Source organism: Capra hircus, chromosome 25 (assembly GCF_001704415.2).
Source record: "Capra hircus breed San Clemente chromosome 25, ASM170441v1, whole genome shotgun sequence".
NCBI classification, from domain to species: Eukaryota; Metazoa; Chordata; class Mammalia; order Artiodactyla; family Bovidae; genus Capra; species Capra hircus.
Window position 1 is genome coordinate 39,784,727 of NC_030832.1, and position 21,050 is coordinate 39,805,776.

Here is a 21,050-nt window from a genome sequence, read left to right on the forward strand (position 1 = left end):
CCACCCAAGAAAACAAACCTCTCCCAATCCTGCCAACTGGTGGGTTTTCAGTGGGGACCACACAGGCCAAGGGGCCTCTGCGAAGGAGAGGGCTGAGGGTGGGTCACCAAGTTTGGGGGCTTCTGCCTGCTCTGGCCCATCTTCTTGCTGCTGCCTGATTCATGCATTCATTTAGCTCCTCCTGTATGCCCAGCAGTATTGGGTACCAGCAGTGAACCAGGCTATCCGTGTGCAGCCCTCAGCACTGTTGGGGTGACAAGCGGGAGGCCCAAACAGTGGGAGGGGTACAGGGCAGGGGTGGGAAGGTGGTCTCCCATAGCAGATGGCCAGGGAAGCCCCTCTCAATAGGTGGCGGAGGGAGATTCTTCTGGGGAAAACCATGCCAGGCTCAAGGAAGAATACGTGCAAAGGCCCTGGGATGACTGTTTGGCCCAGGGTAGAACAAAGGTGAGGCCAGGGGCTGGAGGGGAGCCCAGAGGGGAGAGTGGTTGCCGGGAAGTGGGATCACTGTTGGGGAGGGGGTCATCTTTTATTCACTTGGCGTGAAACGAGGAGGATTTGAGTTGCACTGATAGGATCAGACCTCACTGTGGTCTCTTTGGGGGCTGTGCGGGGGGCTGATGCCGGGGTGGGGAGACCCAGTAGAAGCTCCCATCTGCATCCGGGCCCAGGGTGGTGAGGGGTGCACAGGTGTGGGCAGGTGGGTTCTGGGTGGAAGTCGGAGCCAGCAGGCTTTGTGAAGGGACTGCAGTTGGGTGTGTAAGGACGAGGCTGAGGGTTTTGACCCGAGTTGCTGGAAGAGAAGAAAGGTTTCTGAGGCGGGGAAGCAGTGGGAGGGGCGCGTTCAGGGGGAGCCCGGCGGCCGGCATGGACTCGGATGCTCCTGGTGGTGCTGGGCACTCTGCAGTGCAGGTCTGGTGGCGTGAGCGTAGGCTCTGTGATCCTGGGGTGGGGGGCGGCATCAGGCTGGAGCGGGCGCTTGGGGGCGCCGGCGTGCAGGGGAGGGCCTAGGGGCCCTTTGACTCCGACGGTCACGGACAGACCCTGAGTGTTGGTGCTCTGCAGAGGGCCTGCAGGCCTGGGCTGCGAGTGGTCCTGGTCACTTCCTGGCGCCGCTGGCCCTCCCGCTTCCCCACTCCTGCCCCACGCAGCCGCCCGTGGGCAGTAAGCATGGGTGTCCCAAGGCGAGAGGCCATCCTTCCCTCCCTCCAGCACCGTAGTCTCTGACGGACGCCTGGTCCCGCGGAGGTTCCAGTGCATGTCGGGCCGGTTCCCAAGTCACCTCGCGTTGGTACAGCCGCAGGCCTGGGGTATTAGCTCAGGCTGCTGTAATATACACGCACAGTGGGGTGGGGCGGGGAGACGAGTCTTGAGTAACAAGAGCATGTGTTCTCCTGACTCTAGAGGTTGGGCGTTCTAGATCCAGGTCTCAGCAGGGTTGGGTTGGTTCCTCCTGAGGCATCTCTCCTCAGCAGACCTGTGGACAGCTATCCTTTCCCTGTGGAATTGTTCCATGTGTGTCTGTGTAGCCAAACATCCCCTTTTATGATGACGCAGTCTCGCTGGATCAGACAGAGCCCACCCTGGCACCCTCACGTTAACTTGGTTCCCTCTTTAAAGGCTCTGCCTTCTGAGCTGTGATGGCGTTAGGGCTTTCCATGCGGACTTGGGGGCACGCAGCTGCTGCCCTCGGGCCACCAGGCTGCCCTCTGTGTCCTGGGGACCCCAGCGAGGCTGGTGCGTTGGAGGGTGAAGCAGCTGTTGGAGTCACTGTGTGGTCCCCTCTGATGGTGCAGCTCTGCCCTGCCTTACCCAGCGACTGAGAAACTTACAGCTCGGAGGACCTCGACGGGATTGGGGTGGGGTGTGTCACCCGGGGTTTGGGCCACGTGCTTCAGTCTAGGGCCAACTGCTTGAGGCTGGTGGGGTTCACTGCTTTGTGGCCTCAGTGTCTGCCCCAACTCGCTGCTGGTGACATGTGGTTGTGACTTGAGGGGGGCACTGCTGACGCCTAGTGGTGGAGGCAAGGACGTCTGCAGCAGACATTCGAGCCCACGGCCATGTGAATGGCGCCAGGGTTCAGAAGCCCTGATCTGGGCGATACACTTGCTAATGTCGACGTTAGGGAATTCTGCACGTTGGTTGTAAACAATATACTTTACCGGCACTTCCCAGGTGGTCCAGTGGCTAAGACTCCACGCTCCCAGGGCAGGGGGACTGCGTTCGATTCCTGGACAGGGAGGTAGATCCCACATGCCCACAGCTAAAGGTTCTGCATCCCACAGCTAAGACCCAGTGCAGCTAAATTAATAAATACTTTTAAAAACTTTAAAAAGAGAATGTACTTTTCCCCTCAGATACACACGGACCGTTCTCAAAAATTTATCATATGTTAGATCACAAAGGAAACATCAGTTGGAAAATGAAAACTCATATTATTTTAAAAAGACTGTGGAGAAATAGGTTCTCAGGTACCACCGTTGACATCCTGAGTTGCTACAGCGTTTCTGAAGGGCAGTCGGATTATTAATAAAAGATAAACATACATACCTTGATCATGTTAATTGCACAGACAGGAATTTTCCGGAGATGGTGCCTATCTGTTCACTACCAAAAAAACCCCAAAAAATCTGGAGCCACCTGAATGCCATCAGTGGGGGATTGTTACAGCAAATTAAAAGCTTATCGATCCAAGAGAAAACTCGGCTGCTGTTTCTCGGTTTTGCTGCGTAAAATTGCTGATGCTCTAGTGGTTCTGACTTACAGAAATAGCACTTTCTGTTCGGGTTCAAGCTACAGTATGAACGCATATTTTTGTGCTAATGCGGAGACACGCTGAGGAGCAACGAGCAGAGTGTGATGTGGTGTGTACTGATGGGTGCCGATTTCTGCTTGTGAAGGATGCCTGGGTATTACCCGTGTTTGAATGTGTGTAAAAGTTTCTGGAACCACCTGCCATGCAGTGTCGGCAGAGGCATCCTCCGGGGAAGGGCCCAGGTGGTGGGAGGAAGGAGGCTTGTGTTTCGGGACACTTCTCTGCTTGGTCTGTGGTTTCTGTCATGTGCACATGTGACTTTTGCAATTTACAGAACTTATCGTGGGGTTATTTTTTTTCTGATGGTGAAAACCACGCATAGTCCTTATGGAAGATTTTCAGGACAGATAGGAGTCGCCTTGTTAGAGTGCGGCTCTGCCTTTCTCGGGTGACTGCCTGCGCGTCTGTGAGTGGATGTGCTGTGAAGGACGGGACTCTGGCCCGTGTCCTCTTCCCAGGTTGGGGTCTGAGGCAGGTCGCTGAGGTGCCTGTGAGCCCGGCCCCCAGAGCATGGGCTCACTTGCCTCCTCCCGCAGGCGCAGAGCGGGGCCCGCCCGTGCGGCCCTCGCTGGAGAGCCTCCTGGCGGCCAGCAGCCACGTGCTGAAGGAGGTGCTGGACGGCCCCTTCGTGGATCCACTCAAGAACCTGCGGCTTCCGCGCGAGCTGAACCCCAACAAGAAGTACAGCTGGATGCAGAAGAAGGACGAGCGGGTGAGGTGTCCCGGGTGTGGCTTGGGGGAGTGGGCTCGGGGGAGGACGAGGTGCGCCCAGAGAGGCTGCCTGGCCTGGGCCTTGGCAGGCTGCACGCCTAGGGGAAACAGTTGCAGGCCCAGATTCTGCCACCACCTTGCGGGGCGGTCCCCAGCGAGTTGTCTCCTCTTCCCGGCCTCCGTGTACCACGTAATCATGTGTCAAGGGTGTGTCCCGTGGGCAGCAGCTTGGGGGTTCGGGGAGAGCGGATGTGTGCATGACAGATGCTGGCCCTGCCCGAGTGGCGCTTGCGGGCCACCTCGGCCTGGACACGGCCCCGCAGGGTTGGCTTTCCGGTCCCTGGCGTGTACACGGGGAGTCTTGGTGAGGGTGAGGGTGGCATCCCTGCTGTGAGACCCTGCGCTCACCCGCCGCTCCCCGCAGATGTACGCCATGAAGTCCTCCCTGGAGAGCATGGACGCCATGGAGCTGGACTTCCGGATGCGGCTGGCGGAGGTGCAGCGCCAGTACAAGGAAAAGCAGCGCGAGCTGCTGAAGCTGCAGCGGCGTCGCGATTCCGAGTGAGTGCGCCCGCCGCCCGCGGCCCGGGCTCTGTAGGCGCCGCGCTCAGGAGGTCCGCCGTGCAGGCCGCCAGGTGTGCGTGGCCCCGAGTGACGTGTGCGCTCCATGCGCCCCCTTCTCCGCGCCCCCCCCACCCCCGGGTTCACAGCCCAGCGTGTGATTCTCTTTAAGGGACAGGCGCGAGGAACCCCATAGAAGCTTGGCACGCAGAGGCCCTGGCAGGCCGCGGAAACGGACCCACGCCCTGAGCGCCCTGTCGCCCCCCCGCAAGAGAGGGAAGAGCCGCATCCATAGCGGAAAGTAAGGCTGGCCCCTCGGTGGGTCGGGGACTGGCACAGAGCTCGGAGGGGAGGCGCGCGGGCCCACGCGGGGCCTGTGTCGGCGCCGGGGACCTGGCGTCCCTCAGGCTCTGACCCGCCGGGATCGGCAGCTCGCGGGCAGCACGGCGCGCTGCCCTGGGCCGTCCAGGAGGGCGAGTGTGGAGCGGACAGGCACACTCACCCCAGCCAGCAAGTCGAGCGTCACCCCAGAGTCAGGCCCGTCTTCCTGCTGCTCCGGCGTCTTCCGCGGCTAGGGCCTGCTTCCCTCCGTGCTGGGCGGTGTCACTCCCGGGCTCCTGGCACACTGTGCCGGGGGTGCTCCCTGTGACCGGGGCCTCCGCCTCCATGCACACTGGGGAGAGGCTCCTTGGAGCCATATGTGGCCGGAGTGAGAGCGTTTCCTCTGGATTAGCTGTGGATAGAGGAACGGTGCTGTGGTTTCCCTGGGCCTCCAGAGCACGCCTCAGCCAGGGCCAGCAGGGCTGGCGGCCAGCAGGGCTTGGGTGAGGAAGCAGAGGGGCCATGGGGCACGTTCACAGCCGCAGGAGAGGCCGTGGTCTTCTCAGGAGAAGATAGCCCCAAGAGCCCCCCGTCTTGCATTTAAGCTTGGATGCCCCTGACTGACCAGAGGATGCAGAGAGAAATACCCTGTTACCAGCCACAGGCGGGTGGGGAAAGCTGCTCCTGGAGGAGCGAGCAGAGGCTGGGGCTGCCCGCACGTGGAGCTGCTGGGTAGGAGCGCAGACCCCGGAGGTAGGTTTGCCTCTGCCGAGTGCCAGGTCTGTGCGCCTTGCGACCTTGGGCCTGGTGTTAGCTCTTCTAGGTGAGCACCTTCCTCTATAAAGGGCAGTATGTGGAACCAAGTGTTGTTTTATAGTTAAAATAAAAGCACAGACATGGAGTGAGACACATAGTAAAGACCAGGTGAAAGTTACTTCTATCTCATTGTTACTTGTGAGGCTTCAGCGTAAAGCTGGCCACCGGGACCGCGGCCTGACTGCTTGTGCTGCGCAGGTACAGCACAGCGAGTCGCTCCTCCTTCGCAGCAGCTCTTGATCGTAACCCCTGCCCCATCCTGGTGGATGTCCGTGGCATTTCTGATCCGTGTTCTTGGCATGCTTGGGTACAGAGGTCTCTGACCATGACAAGATGTGTGTGTGTGTACGTGGAGGAGTATGAGAGAAAAAGGGGCCGGCAGAGACACTGCTTTCAAGAAGTTCTTCTCCCCCCCCCCCGACCCGTCCCCATTAAACGCTCATTCTGCCTCCTTCACAAGTGTCCCAGAGTCCTGGCACCACAGTGCTTCAGACCCGTCAGTCTGCATCACAGTCTGCTTCAGCATCCAGAGCCCACCCTTCAGGGCCATAAGGGCGGATCCCCGGCCTGAATGCTGCCTGGCCGGGGCGCTGACCACTTCCATGTCTGGGTTTCAGGCTGAGCAGCAAGCCCCTGCTGACCTCAGATGACTACGAGCTGGGAGCGGGGATGAGGAAGAGACACAAGGGGCCTGAGGAGGACCACGACTCCCTCGGCGGAGCGGGGAAAGCCCGGGGGAGGAACCAGCCTTGGGACGAGCACGAAACTTCGTCAGACTTCATGAGTCAGGTTGGTTGCCTTGTCCTTCAGGTGTGCTGTTGGCTTGGGGCAGAGGGTCTGGCAGGGCTGCTGGGGCTCACACACCCCCTTTGCAGGTCTCCTGGCCCTGTTGCGCAGACACTTTTGGGATACACTTAACTGTGGAATCACTGTGGATAAAATGGAATAGTAACCTGGGTGCAAACACTTTTGTTGAGGGTGGTTGCCTTAGTGCCAGAGCCACTCCTCCAATCCTGGTCATTGTGCACAGCAGGAAAGTAAGGCCCAGGGGAGGTCAGAGAGCTGGCAAAGTAACACAGCCCCAGGTGGCGCTGAGGCTGAAAGCCCGTCCTCTGTGTGTGCTCCTTGACCCTCTGCTGAAGCGCAGAGACTGCAAGTTCTCACCCCGATAGTGCAATTACTCCGTTGTTTCATGTATAATTATTTAATGAGCAGCTTCACCATTCTGGAGTTTGAAGAAACAAGGGCTTGATGCCATTGTAATTTCCTCTGGGAACTCTCCTGAGGTAAAGGGGCGAGTGCCAACGCCTTGAATTTTCTTGTTTCTGCAGAACATTGAGATCACCCACTTGAAGGCCCTTATTGCTGAATACTAACATACCTTGTCGTCCCTCCCAGAAAAGCCCTGTGGGAGGGGGCTCTTATGGTTGATTCAGGCGTCAGAGAGAAGGACCTGCATAGGGGAAAGTGGGTCCGTGGGGAGGGGAAGAGAGCCAGTTTGTAGTCTGTACGTCAGCACCCTTTGTACTCTTGAACCGTGAAGGGCACTCTTGCTGTCTAATTGACACTATCCCAACTTTTTCGCTCCTTCTGAAATGTTACCTGATTAGAGAGAAAATAGCGATGAAATGTTCATATGAGGGCCATTGAAGCTGCACGTTTCAACAGCAAATGACTCCAGCTGATGGGAGACGCGTAAGCAGGAATTTATCTGTGAAATCTCTAATCATTCTTTCTGCTTCAGGCGTCCAAGGCACACTCAAGGCATTTTCTTGGCAGCTTCAGCCCATTTAGCTGGATGGCCTGGTTTAGGCTGTGAGGCCATCTTCATCACCTGCTTTAGGCAGCTGAGATAAGCAGACCAGCTGTGCTGTGATCTGGTTTTCCATCTTTGGGTTCATTCCTCCTCCCTTAATCCAGCCACCTTCTCCCCCTTGGCTCCCTGGCAGCGCTGTTTGTTTTAGGCGCTCCCCACTAGGAAGCACAGCACCACAGCCAGCCGGTGGTGAAGATAAGTGTAACCACAGTAACAGCTCTTTAATAAGTGTTTCACGTGCCTTTTCCCAGTTCATCTTCAGCACAACCCAGTGCTGCCTGTGCGTAATCACCCCCATTTTACAGAGTAGAGGAACTGAGGCTAAGAGGAATTTAGCAGCGTGTCAGAAAGCCACAGAGGCGGGGAGAAGGAGGCCAGGTTCGTCTGAGCTCGTGCAGAGACCCACTGTGGGTGTCAAATGTCTTAACCCCACGACTTCCCAACTTCCCTTTCCAGCTAAAGATTAAGAAGAAGAAGATGGCTAGCGACCAGGAGCAGTTGGCAAGCAAGCTAGACAAAGCCCTCTCCCTCACAAAGCAGGACAAGTTGAAGTCGCCCTTCAAGTTCTCCGATGGTTCTGGGGGGAAATCAAAAGCGAGCGGGGGCTGTGGCAGGTACCTGACGCCCTACGACAGCCTGCTGGGCAAGGACAGGAAGGCGCTGGCCAAAGGCCTCAGCCTGTCTCTGAAAGCCTCGCGAGAAGGTAAACACAAAAGGGCCGCCAAAGCCAGGAAGATGGAGGTGGGCTTCAAGGCCAGAGGCCAGCCCAAGTCGACCCACTCCCCCTTCGCCTCGGAAGTGAGCAGTTACTCCTACAGTAAGTAGTGGGCCGCGCCGCCTCAGGGCTGTTCTTCCTCCCTCGCCTTCCTTTCCTCCTCTTTCTGCCTCGAAAGCTCGATGGTCTCTGGTGACGCTCTCTTCTTCCGCTTTGGCGCCGGTACCAGGCCGGAAGCGGAGGGGGTTGAGATGCGCGGGCACTGCTCTTCGGGCGGCCCCCTGTGATTGGCGGGTACTCGTGATTGGCGGGTACTCGTGATTGGCGGGCGGGTGGGAGCGGAAGTCCGCCAGCCCGCCTGTACCCGCCTAACCCGAAGGCCATCGGTGTGGAGGCCTTGTGCTACAGAGTTGGCGGTCGCTCGTGAAAACCATAGAGCTGGCGGGGTCGCTCCCGCCCTCAGGCAGCTGCCAATCCTCGAGGTCCGTGTTAGTGGGGAAAGCGTCTGTGGAGCGCGCGCCAGGGCGGCCTCTCCTGTTGTCTTTGCGACGGCCCTCCACGTGGTTGCCGGGTTTGTTTCTGAGGATAGGTGCTGAGGCAGGGCCCAGCCCATCAGATTCAGCGGCGCGGGGTGGCCCGTCGCGATGGGCGCTGCCTGATTGCTGCCTGGGCGGCAGCCGCCCTCCCCCTGCTGCGTTCGGGCCCCTGAAACGTAACAGCTGGTGGCGCTGAGGGGCCGAGTTTGCGCGGAGCCTGCGGCCTTGGCTCTTCTTGTCTGAGAACTGGGGGAGCGTGGGTTTCCGGAGCCCGGACGGCCTTGTCCCCACCCCCGTCCCCGACGCCCGTCCGCTGGCCCAGAGCCCGCCGCCTGGCACCTAGTAGGTGCTCAGTAAGTACCTGGGCGAAACGCGTAATGCCAGGATGCGTGGGTGCCGAGGGCTGTGGCCGCCGCAGCAAGGCCGGGAAGGGGCTCTTTGCCTCCAGGCATCTGTCCGCGGGTTTCTTCGAGGGGGACCCCAGGCCGTGACTGGGGTAGAAAGCTTTCTGTTTGGTGACTGCGTGCGTCTGTGTGACTGGGCCTTTGATCGGCTCTGCCTACACCTAGTTCATGGGGTCGGGGATCGGGGGGTAGGTGATGACTGTTAAGGGCAAGAAATGGTGTGTGTTCTTAAGGAAAGAAAGTCTCTATAGAGTTAAGATACCATGGCCTGCCCCCCGCCCCCTGAGCGCTGTCCAGAGCCCTAAGTGAGCTCCCTGGGTGGGTAAACAGCTGGGAGAAGGCATCTGGCACGAGATGAAGCTGCTGCTGGTGTCTTTGGAGTCTAACGTTTCTGGTTTTGGTTGCCCTGGGTCTCCATCCTTGATGCTCATGGCTGTGGGGGCGAGGATCTACTTTTGTGCCTAATGTCCCCTGGGTGGGGTCGGCGGCCGAAATGCCTCAGATTCAGGTGGGTGTGAGCTGAGCGGCACTGCCCAGGCCCCTGGCCGCCTCGCACCAGTTCTAGAGACTTGTCGCTCCGAAGAAGGGAAGGGCTTTCCTTTGCTTGTTCTGGAATATCACAGAGAGAGCAGGGATTGCTTTTCCTTTGATCTTTCAGTGGGTGTGGCCTGGCTGGTGGTGGAAGGATCCTCTGCTCTCCCCTGCTTACAGGGGGATGAGGTGGGGTTCAGGCTAGAGTCCAGAGATAAGCTGAGGTCTTTGCAGGGGGGAGGGGGGACTCTAGGCTGCCAAGTCCACTGTGGCAGATATGTGTAGGCATGCAAAGCAGTGTTCAGATTGCTCATCTCTGTTACTCTCTTGTCTAAAACTGCACTGTTCAGTTGAGAGAAGTGGGTTAATGCTGCCACAGGGTAGTCAAAAGGCCTGTCTGCAGTTAGCTGGTGGCTATGATGTGAGAGAGAGTGGAGAGAGTGGCTGGCTGTGGAGAGAGTGCGTCTCTTCTGTTTTTCACATTAGTCTTTTTGCCTTTCCGGTAAATGCATGCAAGCGGGGTCACGAAGAGGTCAAGGTGTTTCCTAGCTTTGAGATGCCGTACCAGGAGGAGATGGGCAGAGAGAACGTCGCCCTCCTGCGCTTTCACTGTGGGTTGTAGGGATCTGGTGGCTTGCTTGGTGGGTTCTGGTGGGAAGCCAAGTTGGTCCTTGTCACGCATGGACTTGTCCAGCCCGGCAAGTGGCTTCAAGAAGGACAGGATGGAGCACATGGGAGGGAGAGCTGTGGCTGGGGGACGGGCAGAGGCGTGTCCTCGTCCCACCAAGTTGCCAGACCACCCTGCAGTTGGGTGTTGAGTGGAAAGCATAGATGTTGGAGGAGGCAGCCAGAGAACCCTGACCCCCAGAATACACACGTGCGCGCGCACGCACACACACTCTCTCTCTCTCTCTCTCTCTCTCTCTCTCTGTCTCACTCCTTCCTTCTCTTGGACTTGGGGAGGGCAGATGTGTTCGTTAACGCTCCCCATCTTTGGAACGGATTTGACGAGGTGAAGGGATTACAGCCTTTGGCTTCAGATCCTTTCTGTCTGATGGAATCTTGCTCACCAACCTCATGTGTAGAACAGACCAAAGTGGTGTGAGTCTGCCTGGGGAGGGATTGGAAGGGGCCAGAGCTGTGCCCACTAGACAGCCCCCTCCCCAAACCCTCATGCAGCTCCAAGGCTGGAGACGTGGGAGGCCAGAACCAGCGTGCTGGTCACCCGCCTCTGATAAGAAACGGGGTAGGGCTGGGAGCCGCAGTGTCATTCGTCAGACGCCACTGTGCTGACTGCTGAGCAGGAAGCTGGGTTGTGAGTCTTTACACGCTTGCCCCGAATACTACTGCGAGCTGGTGTTCTGGGAAAGAAGGGCTTTACCTGAGTCCTTCCCTTCTTAGGCTGCTTCCCTCCCCACAAGGAGCTGGCTGCAGTCCTGTGGGGTGGACTGGACTCGGCAGTGACCTCCCCGCGCAAGGCAGAGACCTACCTGAGAGTGGGGCTCCCGCCTCCTGCAGGGCCAGGAAAGACTGCTCGCCCTGTGGCCGTGTGGTGGGTGGTGCTGGCAGCGGCGACGGCCCAGCCAGGGCCTGGGTTGTGTGGGGCCTGCGGCTCAGAGGCCTCCCAGGTGAGAGATGAGGCCAGATGGGGAAGAGCGCGCCAGGCGGTGGAACGCTGCTGGTTCCATGGCCGGTGGGCGTTTGGACCTTGGTTCTGGCACGTGGCAGAGTGTCCTCAAAGGCGCCGAGGCTAATACAAGAGACCCTAGCCCCCTCCCTCCCCTGGCTCTGTGACTTATCTTTATTAAAAACTACTTTGACTGCAGATACGGATTCAGAGGAAGAGGAGGAATTCCTGAAGGACGAGTGGGCTGCCCAGGGCCCCTCCAGCTCCAAACTGACACATTCCCTCCTGTGTGGCATGGTGGCGAAGAATAGCAAGCCAGCTGGCGGCCCCAAGCTGACCAAGAGGGGCCTGGCGGGCGCCCGGACTCTGAAGCCCAAGCCGGCCGCCGGCAGGAAGCAGCCGTTTTGTTTGCTGCTTCAAGAGGTCGAGCCCCGTTCCTCCTTCAGCGATTCCTCGGAGGACTCATTTGACCAAGGTTACTAGCTCCAAACACAAAATAACCTTCCATGTTTCCTATCGAGCGAGTGAGTGCGAGAGCGAGAGCGGAGCGCGAGCGCAGGGAGGGCGGCCGGGAGCCGCTGGGATGGCCCGGCCAGGTGGCCGTCCGGGTCTTGGCAGCGTAGCCTGCTGTATCAGCCTGGGTCCTTTTATTTTTGTTTTTATTTGTACCTGTATCATTGTGATAATACCATTGGCTGGCTCTTTTTGAGCTTTTATATGGACTGTTTTTAGTCTTCCTTCCCTTCTCCCACCTCTGCCCGCCCGCCCCCCTACCCTCGCCTTCCCACCCCTGGACCGCAGGCCTGGGTGGGTCCTCCTAGCGTGGCCGTGGCTGCGGAGGCCTCCCAGGGGACGTTTTGTAAATGGAATTCTGTCGTGTGGGCGTGTGACTTGATGTTTGTACCGCGATTTTGGTAATACCAAGCTTTATTAAACATACCGAGTTCATTTTTAACTAAACCCGTGTGCCTTGTCTCTCTTGCTGTGTCCTGACTGGACCATTAGGGTGCCGCTTCCCTCATCTGTTCCCCCCTCCCCCCTCCCCACCCCCACCCCACCCTCACCCCCCCACCCCACCCCCACCCCAGAAGGGGGTAGATGGAACATGCAGTCTTCGTTGTCTGTTATTCAAGTATCCCTGGGAGCTGTCGGCATGCCTTTCATTTCCCAGGTTTAAAGTCAGCTGCTTTCACCTCAAGCTTCATCTTTTTTTTTTTTTTAAGCTGCTTGTCTTTTGTTTTCTTAAAGCTTTTTATGCAACAGTGGTTAAAAAATACTTGCAAACGCTCATTTTCTAACACGTGTTTCTGCTTTGGAGGGCATATAGGCAGTGCAGGATCAAGAGCACTCTGCGTCCCCGAGTTTTGTTGTGAAATCCCAAGGCTTCATTGCCTTGTTAGGGGCAGAGCTCAGAGGAGCCCCAGGAGTCCCAGGCTGGTCTGCCCCCCGGCCTCACTTAGGCAGAGAGGGTTGGTTTCAGCGACCCTGTGAGCTCCCTGGTAGACTGACTGGTCTCAGTCTTCCAGAACCTCCACTCCCAGATGTCCTGAGGTGGGGGTTAGGGTTTGCTTCAGGGCAGACCCCTTTCAGGGACCCCAGAGCTGGGCGGGGATTGCAGTGCCCTGGGGGTCTGAGCCTGACTGGGAAGCGTTTGGATGATCAGGAGAGGATGGAGCCAGGGCCTCGGGGCTCAGGCTCCCTGTGTGGCTGCCACACCTGAGCGAGCACAGCCTGGGCCGTAGGTCTCCCGCCGGCCTCGTCTTGTGAGGCCTCTGTGGACACGTCTGGCTGGTTCCCCATTCCCCTCTCGCCTCCCCGGGGCTGGGTCCCCACGCCTCCTCCCCTTCAGAGGCCAGAGTTCCAGCTTCCAAGGTTTGGAGCTCTCCCGCCCTAGCCCAGAGCCCACAGAGAAGCAGGCAGCATCCCAGATCTGGTAGCCAGGGGCCCACCCACCAGAACCAGACCCAGCATCAGACAGAGCCTGTGCAGGGGGCAGGCGGGTCTCCGCTGCACCCAGACCGTTGGTCAGGTCTCCAAAGGGATATTTGGGTAATAGGGCCTTCCTGACGCCTGGTACTAAAACACCTAACTGGCTTGGCTTCTCTGGTGTGTCTGCTTTCTCCCCCCAGCAGCTTGGCCATACCTTCACCCTTGACCCCTCCCCATGACGCTTTGAATGTCTGTTTCGGTCTCTTGCATTTGCTCTCACGCTGCACTCTGGACGCACAGCGAAGGCTGGGAGTAGGGCAGACGCGCAGCGGGTCACTGAGCTTGGGTGCGAGCCCGGCTCGTTGCTCCGTAGGTAGGCACAACCCCTTTCTCTGTGTCCCCTCTGCACCCCCCACCCCTCGGGGTTTGCCCCCACCGGCTATGGCAGCAGCGGATCACTTTGGCATTTACGGATCGGGTTTTGAAAAACCAAGTGACAAGAGCCAACCCCCACATATTGAGCCAACAGGTGGTTTTTTTTTTCCCCCTGGGGAAAAAAAAAGTTTTTCTGCATTTCCTCAGGTTTCTTTGTTGGGACTTTTTCCTCCCCCTGCCCTTGGCAAGCTCTGTTGCCTCAGGTGTGGATAACTCCAGAAAGGCTCCTTGGTCCCGAGACACCTTCCCTCTCTCAGCTTCCCCTACCCGCTTGGGCTCTGGCCTGAGCAGGCTGGCCACCCTGGGAGGGAGCCAGGGCGGGCCCGCAGGCTCGTGGAAGCACGAGGTGGGAAAGGGTCTCGGGAGACCAGAGTGACCCAGGCGGCATTTCTTTTGTGGGAGACATGCCCTTTCTTTTGGCTTTTTGCTTTCCAAACATTCTTCCATCTCGCAGTGCCGGGTTCAGGCCACTCCTGGCTTTCTGGGATCCAATGCAGACATTCCAGACATCCAGAAACCCAGAGCCAGAGCGAGAACCCTGGGTGGGAGAGAGAGCCGGAGTCTCCACACCTGAGCAGCCCCACGTCCCACCCCACAGCCCTCCCCCCCGCCCAGCCAGCCCCTTGCCCGCCACCCTGCTCAGATTGGCCAAGCCCCAAGGTGGAGGGGGGCCTGCCCGAAGCGGGGGACCCAGGCGCTGCCAAAAGTCTGCCTACACTTAGCCTGCTTTGCCGCTGTGGCCCACTGGGCGGAGACAGAACCATGTGACGTCCGCAATGTGAATGGATCGCAAGTGTGCACTGCCTGCCTGCCGCCTGCCCGCCCCGCCAGCCTCCATCCCGCTGCCCCCATCGCTCAGGGAGCCGGGTCTCCGTCCGCTCACCCCTCCTAACAGCCCTCCTCTCTCTCTGCCTCCTTCCTTTCTCAGCCCCTTCCGGGCCTCCCTCAAGCTCTCGTCCGCCTCCCTCACCGAGGGCTCCCTCGGCTGGGACAGGCAGACCAGACCCCCCCACCGCACCCCCTGTCCTCCCTGGCACCCCTGAGGCCACCTCTTTGGGCCGCTCGCTGCAGCACAGCAAGCAGGCGGCTTGGGGGCGTTGGCAGGAGAATGTGGAGTTGGCCACCATCTAGGGCTCACCCACCCCTGGACCGTGACTCCCGGCCCCCAGACAGTGCAGAGAGGCAGTAGCTCATAGTCCTCCTTCCTCTTCTTGTTGGTGAGTCCCCTCCAGGCTCCCAGCGCCCCGGGCAGACGGGCACCTCCTTGGCCATAGCACCTCACGGGCAGAAGGCTGGGTGCCCTCCCACCCACCGCCCTGGTGGGGTCAGCTGAGCTGTCTCCCCAGAAAGGCGGGGAAGCTGGCCTGCACCTCCAGGCCGTCTCTCTTTCTGGCGGAGGACTTAATTCACGTGCACGGAAGGTCACCTTCCCTGGTTCGGCCTCCAGCTGCACTGCCCGCCCCGCCTTTGTGCTGATGGTCCGAGCTGGGCCAGTTCTTGGGGAGAGGCACCTTTCTGTCTCACCACCCAGCAAGGTGGGCTGGGGCTCCCTGACTTTCCCGCTAGGCCGTGGGCGGTGAGCTGCCAGCCCCGGGTTCGAGTCCTGCTCTGCCGCCTGAGCACCTGACTGTGCGGAGCAGAGTGGGCCGACCGGCCCTGCGGCTCCCTTCCCGCTTCCTGGCCCCGGAGGTGTAGCAGGGCTGTGGCCCCGTTGGCTGAGCTGAGCTGAGCTGAGATTCTCACAGATAAGGAAACAGTAGCTCAGAGAGGACTGTGGATTTGCCTCAGGCTTCCCCAGGGTGCTGGGCCTCAGCTGTGGACCCCAGAGCCCGTTGAGGGTTGCCGTCATGGGAGCCCCCTACCCACTCGGAGATGAGACCGAACTCCACCTTCTACTGCCAGCCGACCCCCAGGCCTCCTGCGGGCAAGACCGCCCCCTGCCCGCCCCCACACACCCTGGGGCCAGCGCCCGGCCTGCGCCCTCAGGGTCCTCCCGCCCTCCTGCCCCCCCCGCCCTCGCCTCCCTCCTCCTCCTCCTCCTCCCGCCTCCTCCCCCAGCTTTCACGTGTGTGTTGGGTTGTGTGTGCGCGTGTGTGCGTGTGAGACCGTGGAGAGCGCTGTCTCCAGTCCTCGTCCGTGTGTCCGTCCCCGCCCCCCACAGCACAGGTGCATGTTGGTGCTCCCCTGCAGGAACACTCGACTCCCAAAGCCGCCGCCCACCTCTGGGCTGCCCTGGACGCCCAGGTCTTGGGCTGGCTTTGAAGGCTGGGGGCGGCGGGGGGCGGGAGGCACGTGGGCTGGAGCCGCGGCCCCCTTGCTGGCGCTGTGGCGGCGCGGGGGGGCGGCGCCGGCCCTGGCCAAGGCTCTGACTCGTTCCCTGTTTTCTGCATGCCAGATGAGAGCTCCGAGGAGGAGGACGAGGACGATGAGCTGGAGGAGGATGAGGCTGCGGGCGGCTGTAGGCTGGGCGCCCGGGAGCGGGCCCTGTCGCCGGGCCTGGAGGAGAGCGGGCTGGGCCTGCTGGCGCGCTTTGCAGCCAGCGCCCTGCCCAGCCCCACCGTGGGGCCGTCCCTGTCTGTGGTGCAGCTGGAGGCCAAGCAGAAGGCCCGCAAGAAGGAGGAGCGGCAGAGCCTGATGGGTGAGTCCTGGCGGTGGGTCCCACTGCCCCGCCTGCAGGAGGGGCTCAAGAGAAGGACGGGGACTCTGCCTGCAGGGCCGGGCCAGGCCTGGGCGGACGGCCCTGGTGATGGGGGGCCCCCAGCCCGCCACTCCCTGGGGAGGGGTCTCCAGAGCTGTGCCATGACCTTCATTGGTGATGCTCCCAGCAAACAGGACCTCGGCACCCAGAGGCAGCTCTGGGGTCTGCAGAGGCCTCAGATCTGCACGCTGGGGGCTGTGGGAGCCCACCGGAGGCCCCTGGCTCAGCCCAGGGGTAAGGGAGACCACTGCAGGTTGGCGACACCTAGGCTGAGCCAGGAGAGAAAAATGGGAGCTGGCTAAGGCGATGTAGGCGAAATCGAGGTGCACGTGGAAGGAATAGGCCGCACAAAGGTCTGGAAGAAGGGGAAGCTCTTGACACTTAGGGCAGTAGGCGGTTTATTCAGTGAGATGAGTTGGCCCACACAGGGCAAATTTTGTGGGCCTGGGGTTGCAACCCAGCGGAGGTTATTAGTGGTGCCAGCTTACCATCCCGCTGCCCAGCTGGGCACACAGAGGCAGCGGAGACCAACACTTGGGCAGGAGGCCCAGCCGTGTCCTGGCCCCACGTCCCTCTTCTTTCTGCGTCTCCAGTCGTATCTCTGTCTTCTTGGGACAGACAGACACCTTGGGACCTTCACCAGGGGTTGGTGTTTGAAACCAAGGTGGCTCCACATGTGTTTGGGGTGTCAGCTCCCCTTGCCCTTTTCTGAGCCTTGGTGGTACACATTGAGCCCTCCTGGCAGGGGCTGGGCCATGGGAAATGGGCCCTGCTTGCTACCCTGCCACCCCAACCCCCCGGCCTCTCCCAGCTGCCCTGACTTCATGCACCCCAGAGCGCATTCCCAGTGGCCCGCACCGCCTCCCGGGACCACGTCTGTTCAGGGCTGGATGGCCCAGTGCTTTCTATGCTGAGAAACATTCCACCGTCAGGACGGACCACAGTTGGTTTCTTCGTTCACCTGCTCAAGGGCTTCGAAGGACACCTGGGTGGCACCCTAGTTCTGGCAGCTTTCACTGAAGCTTCTCTAGACTTCTGTGTGCAAGCTTTTGTCTGGACATGTTTTCAGCTCCTTTGGGTAAATACCAAGGAGTGTGATCACTAGATTATATGCATATGTTAAGATCGCGCTTAGTTTTTTAAGAAACTGCCAGACTGTCTTTCGAAGTTAACTGTACCAATTTGCAATCCCGCCAGCAGTGAACGCGAGTTCCTGTAGCTCAGCATCCTCACCAGCGTTTGGTGTTAGTGTTTTGGATTCTGGACATTCTCATTGTTTTAATTTGCATTTTTCCTAATGATATGCTGTGGAGCATCTTTTCATATGCTTATTACTTGCTATCTGCATATCTTCTTTGGTGAAGGGTCTGTTAAGGTTTTTGTCCCGTTCTTAAATTGGGTTATTTAATTTAAATCTTAACACTGAGCTTTAAGGGTTCCTTTTGTATTTCAGATAACAGTCATATGTGTCTTTTGCAAATATTTTCTCACTAGGTCTCATCTTTTCATTCTCTTGACAGTGCTTTTCACAAAGCAGAAAATTTTAATTTTACTGAAGTCCAGCTTATCAGTTCTCTCTTTTTTTTAATGGATTGTGCCTTTGGTTTTGCATCTAAAAATTTACTGCCATACCAGAGGCCATCTGGACTTTGTCCTGCATCGTCATCTAGAAATCTTGTGTTTTTGCAGTGCAAGTTTAGGCCTGTGGTCTGGCATGAATTAATTTTTGGGAAGGGTGTAAGGTCTGCGTCCAGGTTCTGTTTTTTTTTTTGCATGTGGATGTCCGCTGGCTCTAGCACCATTTGTTGGAAAGATTCTCTCTTTTCCATTGTATCACCTTTACTCCTTTGTCAAACGTTATCTGACGGGTTTTATGGTAGTCTGTGTCTGGGCTCTCTGTGCTGACCCATTGACCTGTTTGTCTGGTTTTTGGCCAGTATCTCCCTGTCTTGATTACTCCACCTTTACAGTAAGTCTTGAAATGAGTTACCTTCCGTCCTCTGACTTTGTTCTTATCTTTAAATATTGAGTTGGCTGTTGTGGGCCTTTTGCCTCAATATGCAAACTTTAGAATTGATATCTATAAAACAACTTGCTGCATTTTTTATTGGGTTTATTACGTTGAATCCATAGATCAATTTGGAAAGAAATGACGCTTTGACAGTGTCAGTTCTTCCTGTCCATGGCAATGGAATAGCTTTGATTTCTTTTATCAGATTTTTTTTTTAATAGTTTTCCTCATTTGGATCTTTTACATATTTTGTTAAATTTAACTTACTTCATTTTGGGGATTGTTAGTGTAAGTATTACCATGTTTACAATTTCAGATTCCCACTTGTTCATAGCTGGTATATAGGAAAGATTCTTATCCACTGTACTGCCAGGGGGAAGTCCTTTTGGATGGTATTATAAATGGAATTCTGTTCATTTTTGCAGCGTTTGCTGCTAATGTATAGAAACGCAACTGATCTTTGTAAATTGATCTTATATCTTGCATCCTCGCTAAACTCATTTGTTCCAATAATTTTTTAAAAGTAAATCCCTGAGGCTTTTCTGTATATAAGATCATGTCATCTACAAATAGAGGCAGTTTCATGTTTTCCTTTCCAATGAATATTCCCTCTATTTTCTTTGCCTGATTGCTCGGGCTAGGTCTTGCGTGCAATACTGAACAGAAGCGATGAGAATAGATTTTTTTTTCCCCCTGGCTTCCCTGCTCCATAGATTTCTTTGTGAGAACGCTCTCATACTTCTTCTGTCAAGTATGATGTTGTTGTTTAGTTGCTAAGTCATGTTCAACTCTTTACGACCCCATAGACTGTAGCCTGCCAGGCTCCTCTGTCGACGGAATTTCCCAAACAAGAATACTGGAGTGGGTTCCCACTTCCTTCTCCAGGGGATCTTCCTGACCCAGGATCTCTTCCTTGAACCCAAGTGCCCTGCTTGGCAGGTGGATTCTTCACCACTGAGCCACCTGGGAACCCCAAATATAATGTTAACAGTGTTTTTTTTTTTCTCCCATTTATCAGGTTAAGGAAGTTTCCTTCTGTTTCTCATTTGTTGAGTGATTTTATCACAAAAGGGTACTAGGTTTCGTCAGTTGCTTTTTCTGCGTCTGTTGATGTGCTGTTCGTGTGGTTTTTATGTTTCATCCGATTAATATGGTACATTATATTGATTTTGTAAAGGGTGTCAAACCGACCTTGCTTTCCTGGCCTGCGTCTCCCTTGGTCATGGTGTATAATCCTTTCTGTCCGTTTCTGCGTTACGTTTACGTTTATAATTATGTCTTCTTGATGGATTGATCATTTTATCATTGCGAAACGTCCTTCTTTATTTCTCGATTTTTGTCTTCAAACCTATTTTGTCTGATAACAGTAGAGACATACCTCAGAGATTATGTGGGTTTAATTCCAGACCAACGCAGAGTTGCATTTAGCCAATATTGTAGTACAGTGAGCCACGCGAATGTTTTGGCTTCCCGATGCGGATAAAAGTTATGTTTATACCTTACTGTAGTCGTAGAGGTGCAATAGTATTATGTCTTAAGAAAAAAAGCACACGCCTCAGGTAAAAAATATTTTATTGCTAAAAATCGACAACCGTCTTCTGAGCCTTCAGTGAGTTGCAGTAGTAACATCAGAGATCGCTGGTCACAGATATAACAAGCATGATGATATAGTATAATGATGAGAAAGTTGAAATCTTGTGAGAATTACCAAAATGTGACAGAGAGGCATAGAGGGAAGAAGTCTACCGTCCACAGACTTGCTTGACGCAGGGTTGCCGCCGATCTCGAGTTGGTGAAAAGGTGCAGCTTCACAGTGAAGTGAGGCGTGTCTGCAGCCACTGCAGCTCAATTTGGTTACTGTTTGTATTGTACGTCTTTTTTAATCCCTTGGCTTTCAGCCTATTTTTGTCTTATTTTCTTCTTTACTATTTTTTCTCTGTTTTCTCAGCCTGTTCCTTTGTTCCTCCTTTCTGCCTGTTTCTTTGGGGAGGAGACATTTCACTGGACGCTGGCTGGGAATCAAGGGTGGGGGTTCTGATCCCTGCTTCCGTCTCTGCGGGCCTCGTGCCTGTCCTCACCGCGGGGCCCTGACGAGACCGCGTCCTCTGTTCCAGGCACAGCTTGTGCTGCCCCAAAGGCTCTTAACTGTTACCTTCCTACCCAGTCTTACCATGAGCAAGAGGCTCCAACCTCTGCTCTCCCAGGCGAGTGTCCAGTCCTGGTCGCCGCCCTGTCCCGCCCTGGCTCCCTGGGCAGTGAGCCTGCAGTGTCCTGTGTGTGTCCAGGATTTCAGGTGGCTTTCTGCAAGGGACCTGTCATCAGGTGGGGTCTCATTCCCTCATGCCCAGAAGCAGAGCTCACAGGCCAAGAGTGTCTTATGGCCTGCACCCTAATCAGCCAAGAAAGCCCCAGCCGTCTCCCCTGCAGCAGGAAGTCTGTTAACAAAAGATGAATTAATAGGATCCTCGTTCTTTGCAAGTGGTTCCTTCTCCTGGAGTGTGGCCCCCCCCCGGCCCTGCCCTTGCCGCCAAGGCTACATCTGTTGGGGTGATGGGTCTCAGCCTCCCACAAGAGCCTTTGTGGCCAGGCTGCTGGCTGCCCAAGGGTCAGTAGGCCTGAGGTTCAGCCCTGGCTTCTCAGGGGACCTGGGGCAAGTCCTTCTCTAGGGTGGTCTGCCCAGGACTGTCACAGACATCTCGTCCCTGGGGTCTGCCTGGAGGAGGCAGGCCCTCTTCATTCCCCTGATGGGGAGAAGCACCACTCACCCCCATTTAGAGTCTTTTCCTGGCCACCAGCTCTGGGCCAAGCTCTGTGCTGTACAACGCTGGGGGCTCCAGGAGAAGGTGGGGATCTATTTCTGGGGGCGGAGCACACCAAGATAGACAAACACAGACGGGACCTCTGCAGTGTGCCGTGTACCTGTGGTGAGGAGGGGTGGCCCGAGGACTCCCCAGGGCGTGGAGTGGGTCTTCTCAGAAAGGAGGCTGCAGTCATTCAGGTGGAGGGCAGGGAGAGATGGTGCTCTGGGCAGAGGAGCCAGAAGGAGCGAAGACCAGGGGGCTTACAAGGACAGAGGACAGCGGATGTTGGGGAGAGGTTGTGCGTTCAAGGAGCCCAGGAGCTG

At 56.9% G+C, this 21,050-nt stretch overlaps 1 protein-coding gene across 3 annotated transcripts in view; it reads left to right on the forward strand.

Moving 5' to 3' along the window:
* The window catches only part of TNRC18 (trinucleotide repeat containing 18), a 78,768-nt gene that overhangs the window by 39,903 nt on the left and 17,815 nt on the right, over positions 1-21,050 (forward strand). For 2 of the 3 annotated variants that reach the window (XM_018040296.1, XM_018040299.1), the window contains 7 exons: positions 3,352-3,527; positions 3,951-4,087; positions 4,260-4,388; positions 5,842-6,013; positions 7,497-7,857; positions 11,053-11,328; positions 15,613-15,855. In XM_018040296.1, the coding sequence (XP_017895785.1) occupies positions 3,352-3,527; positions 3,951-4,087; positions 4,260-4,388; positions 5,842-6,013; positions 7,497-7,857; positions 11,053-11,328; positions 15,613-15,855 (1,494 nt within the window). The remainder of the gene's footprint in view (positions 1-3,351; positions 3,528-3,950; positions 4,088-4,259; positions 4,389-5,841; positions 6,014-7,496; positions 7,858-11,052; positions 11,329-15,612; positions 15,856-21,050) is intronic. The other variant, XM_018040297.1, reaches the window with a different exon arrangement.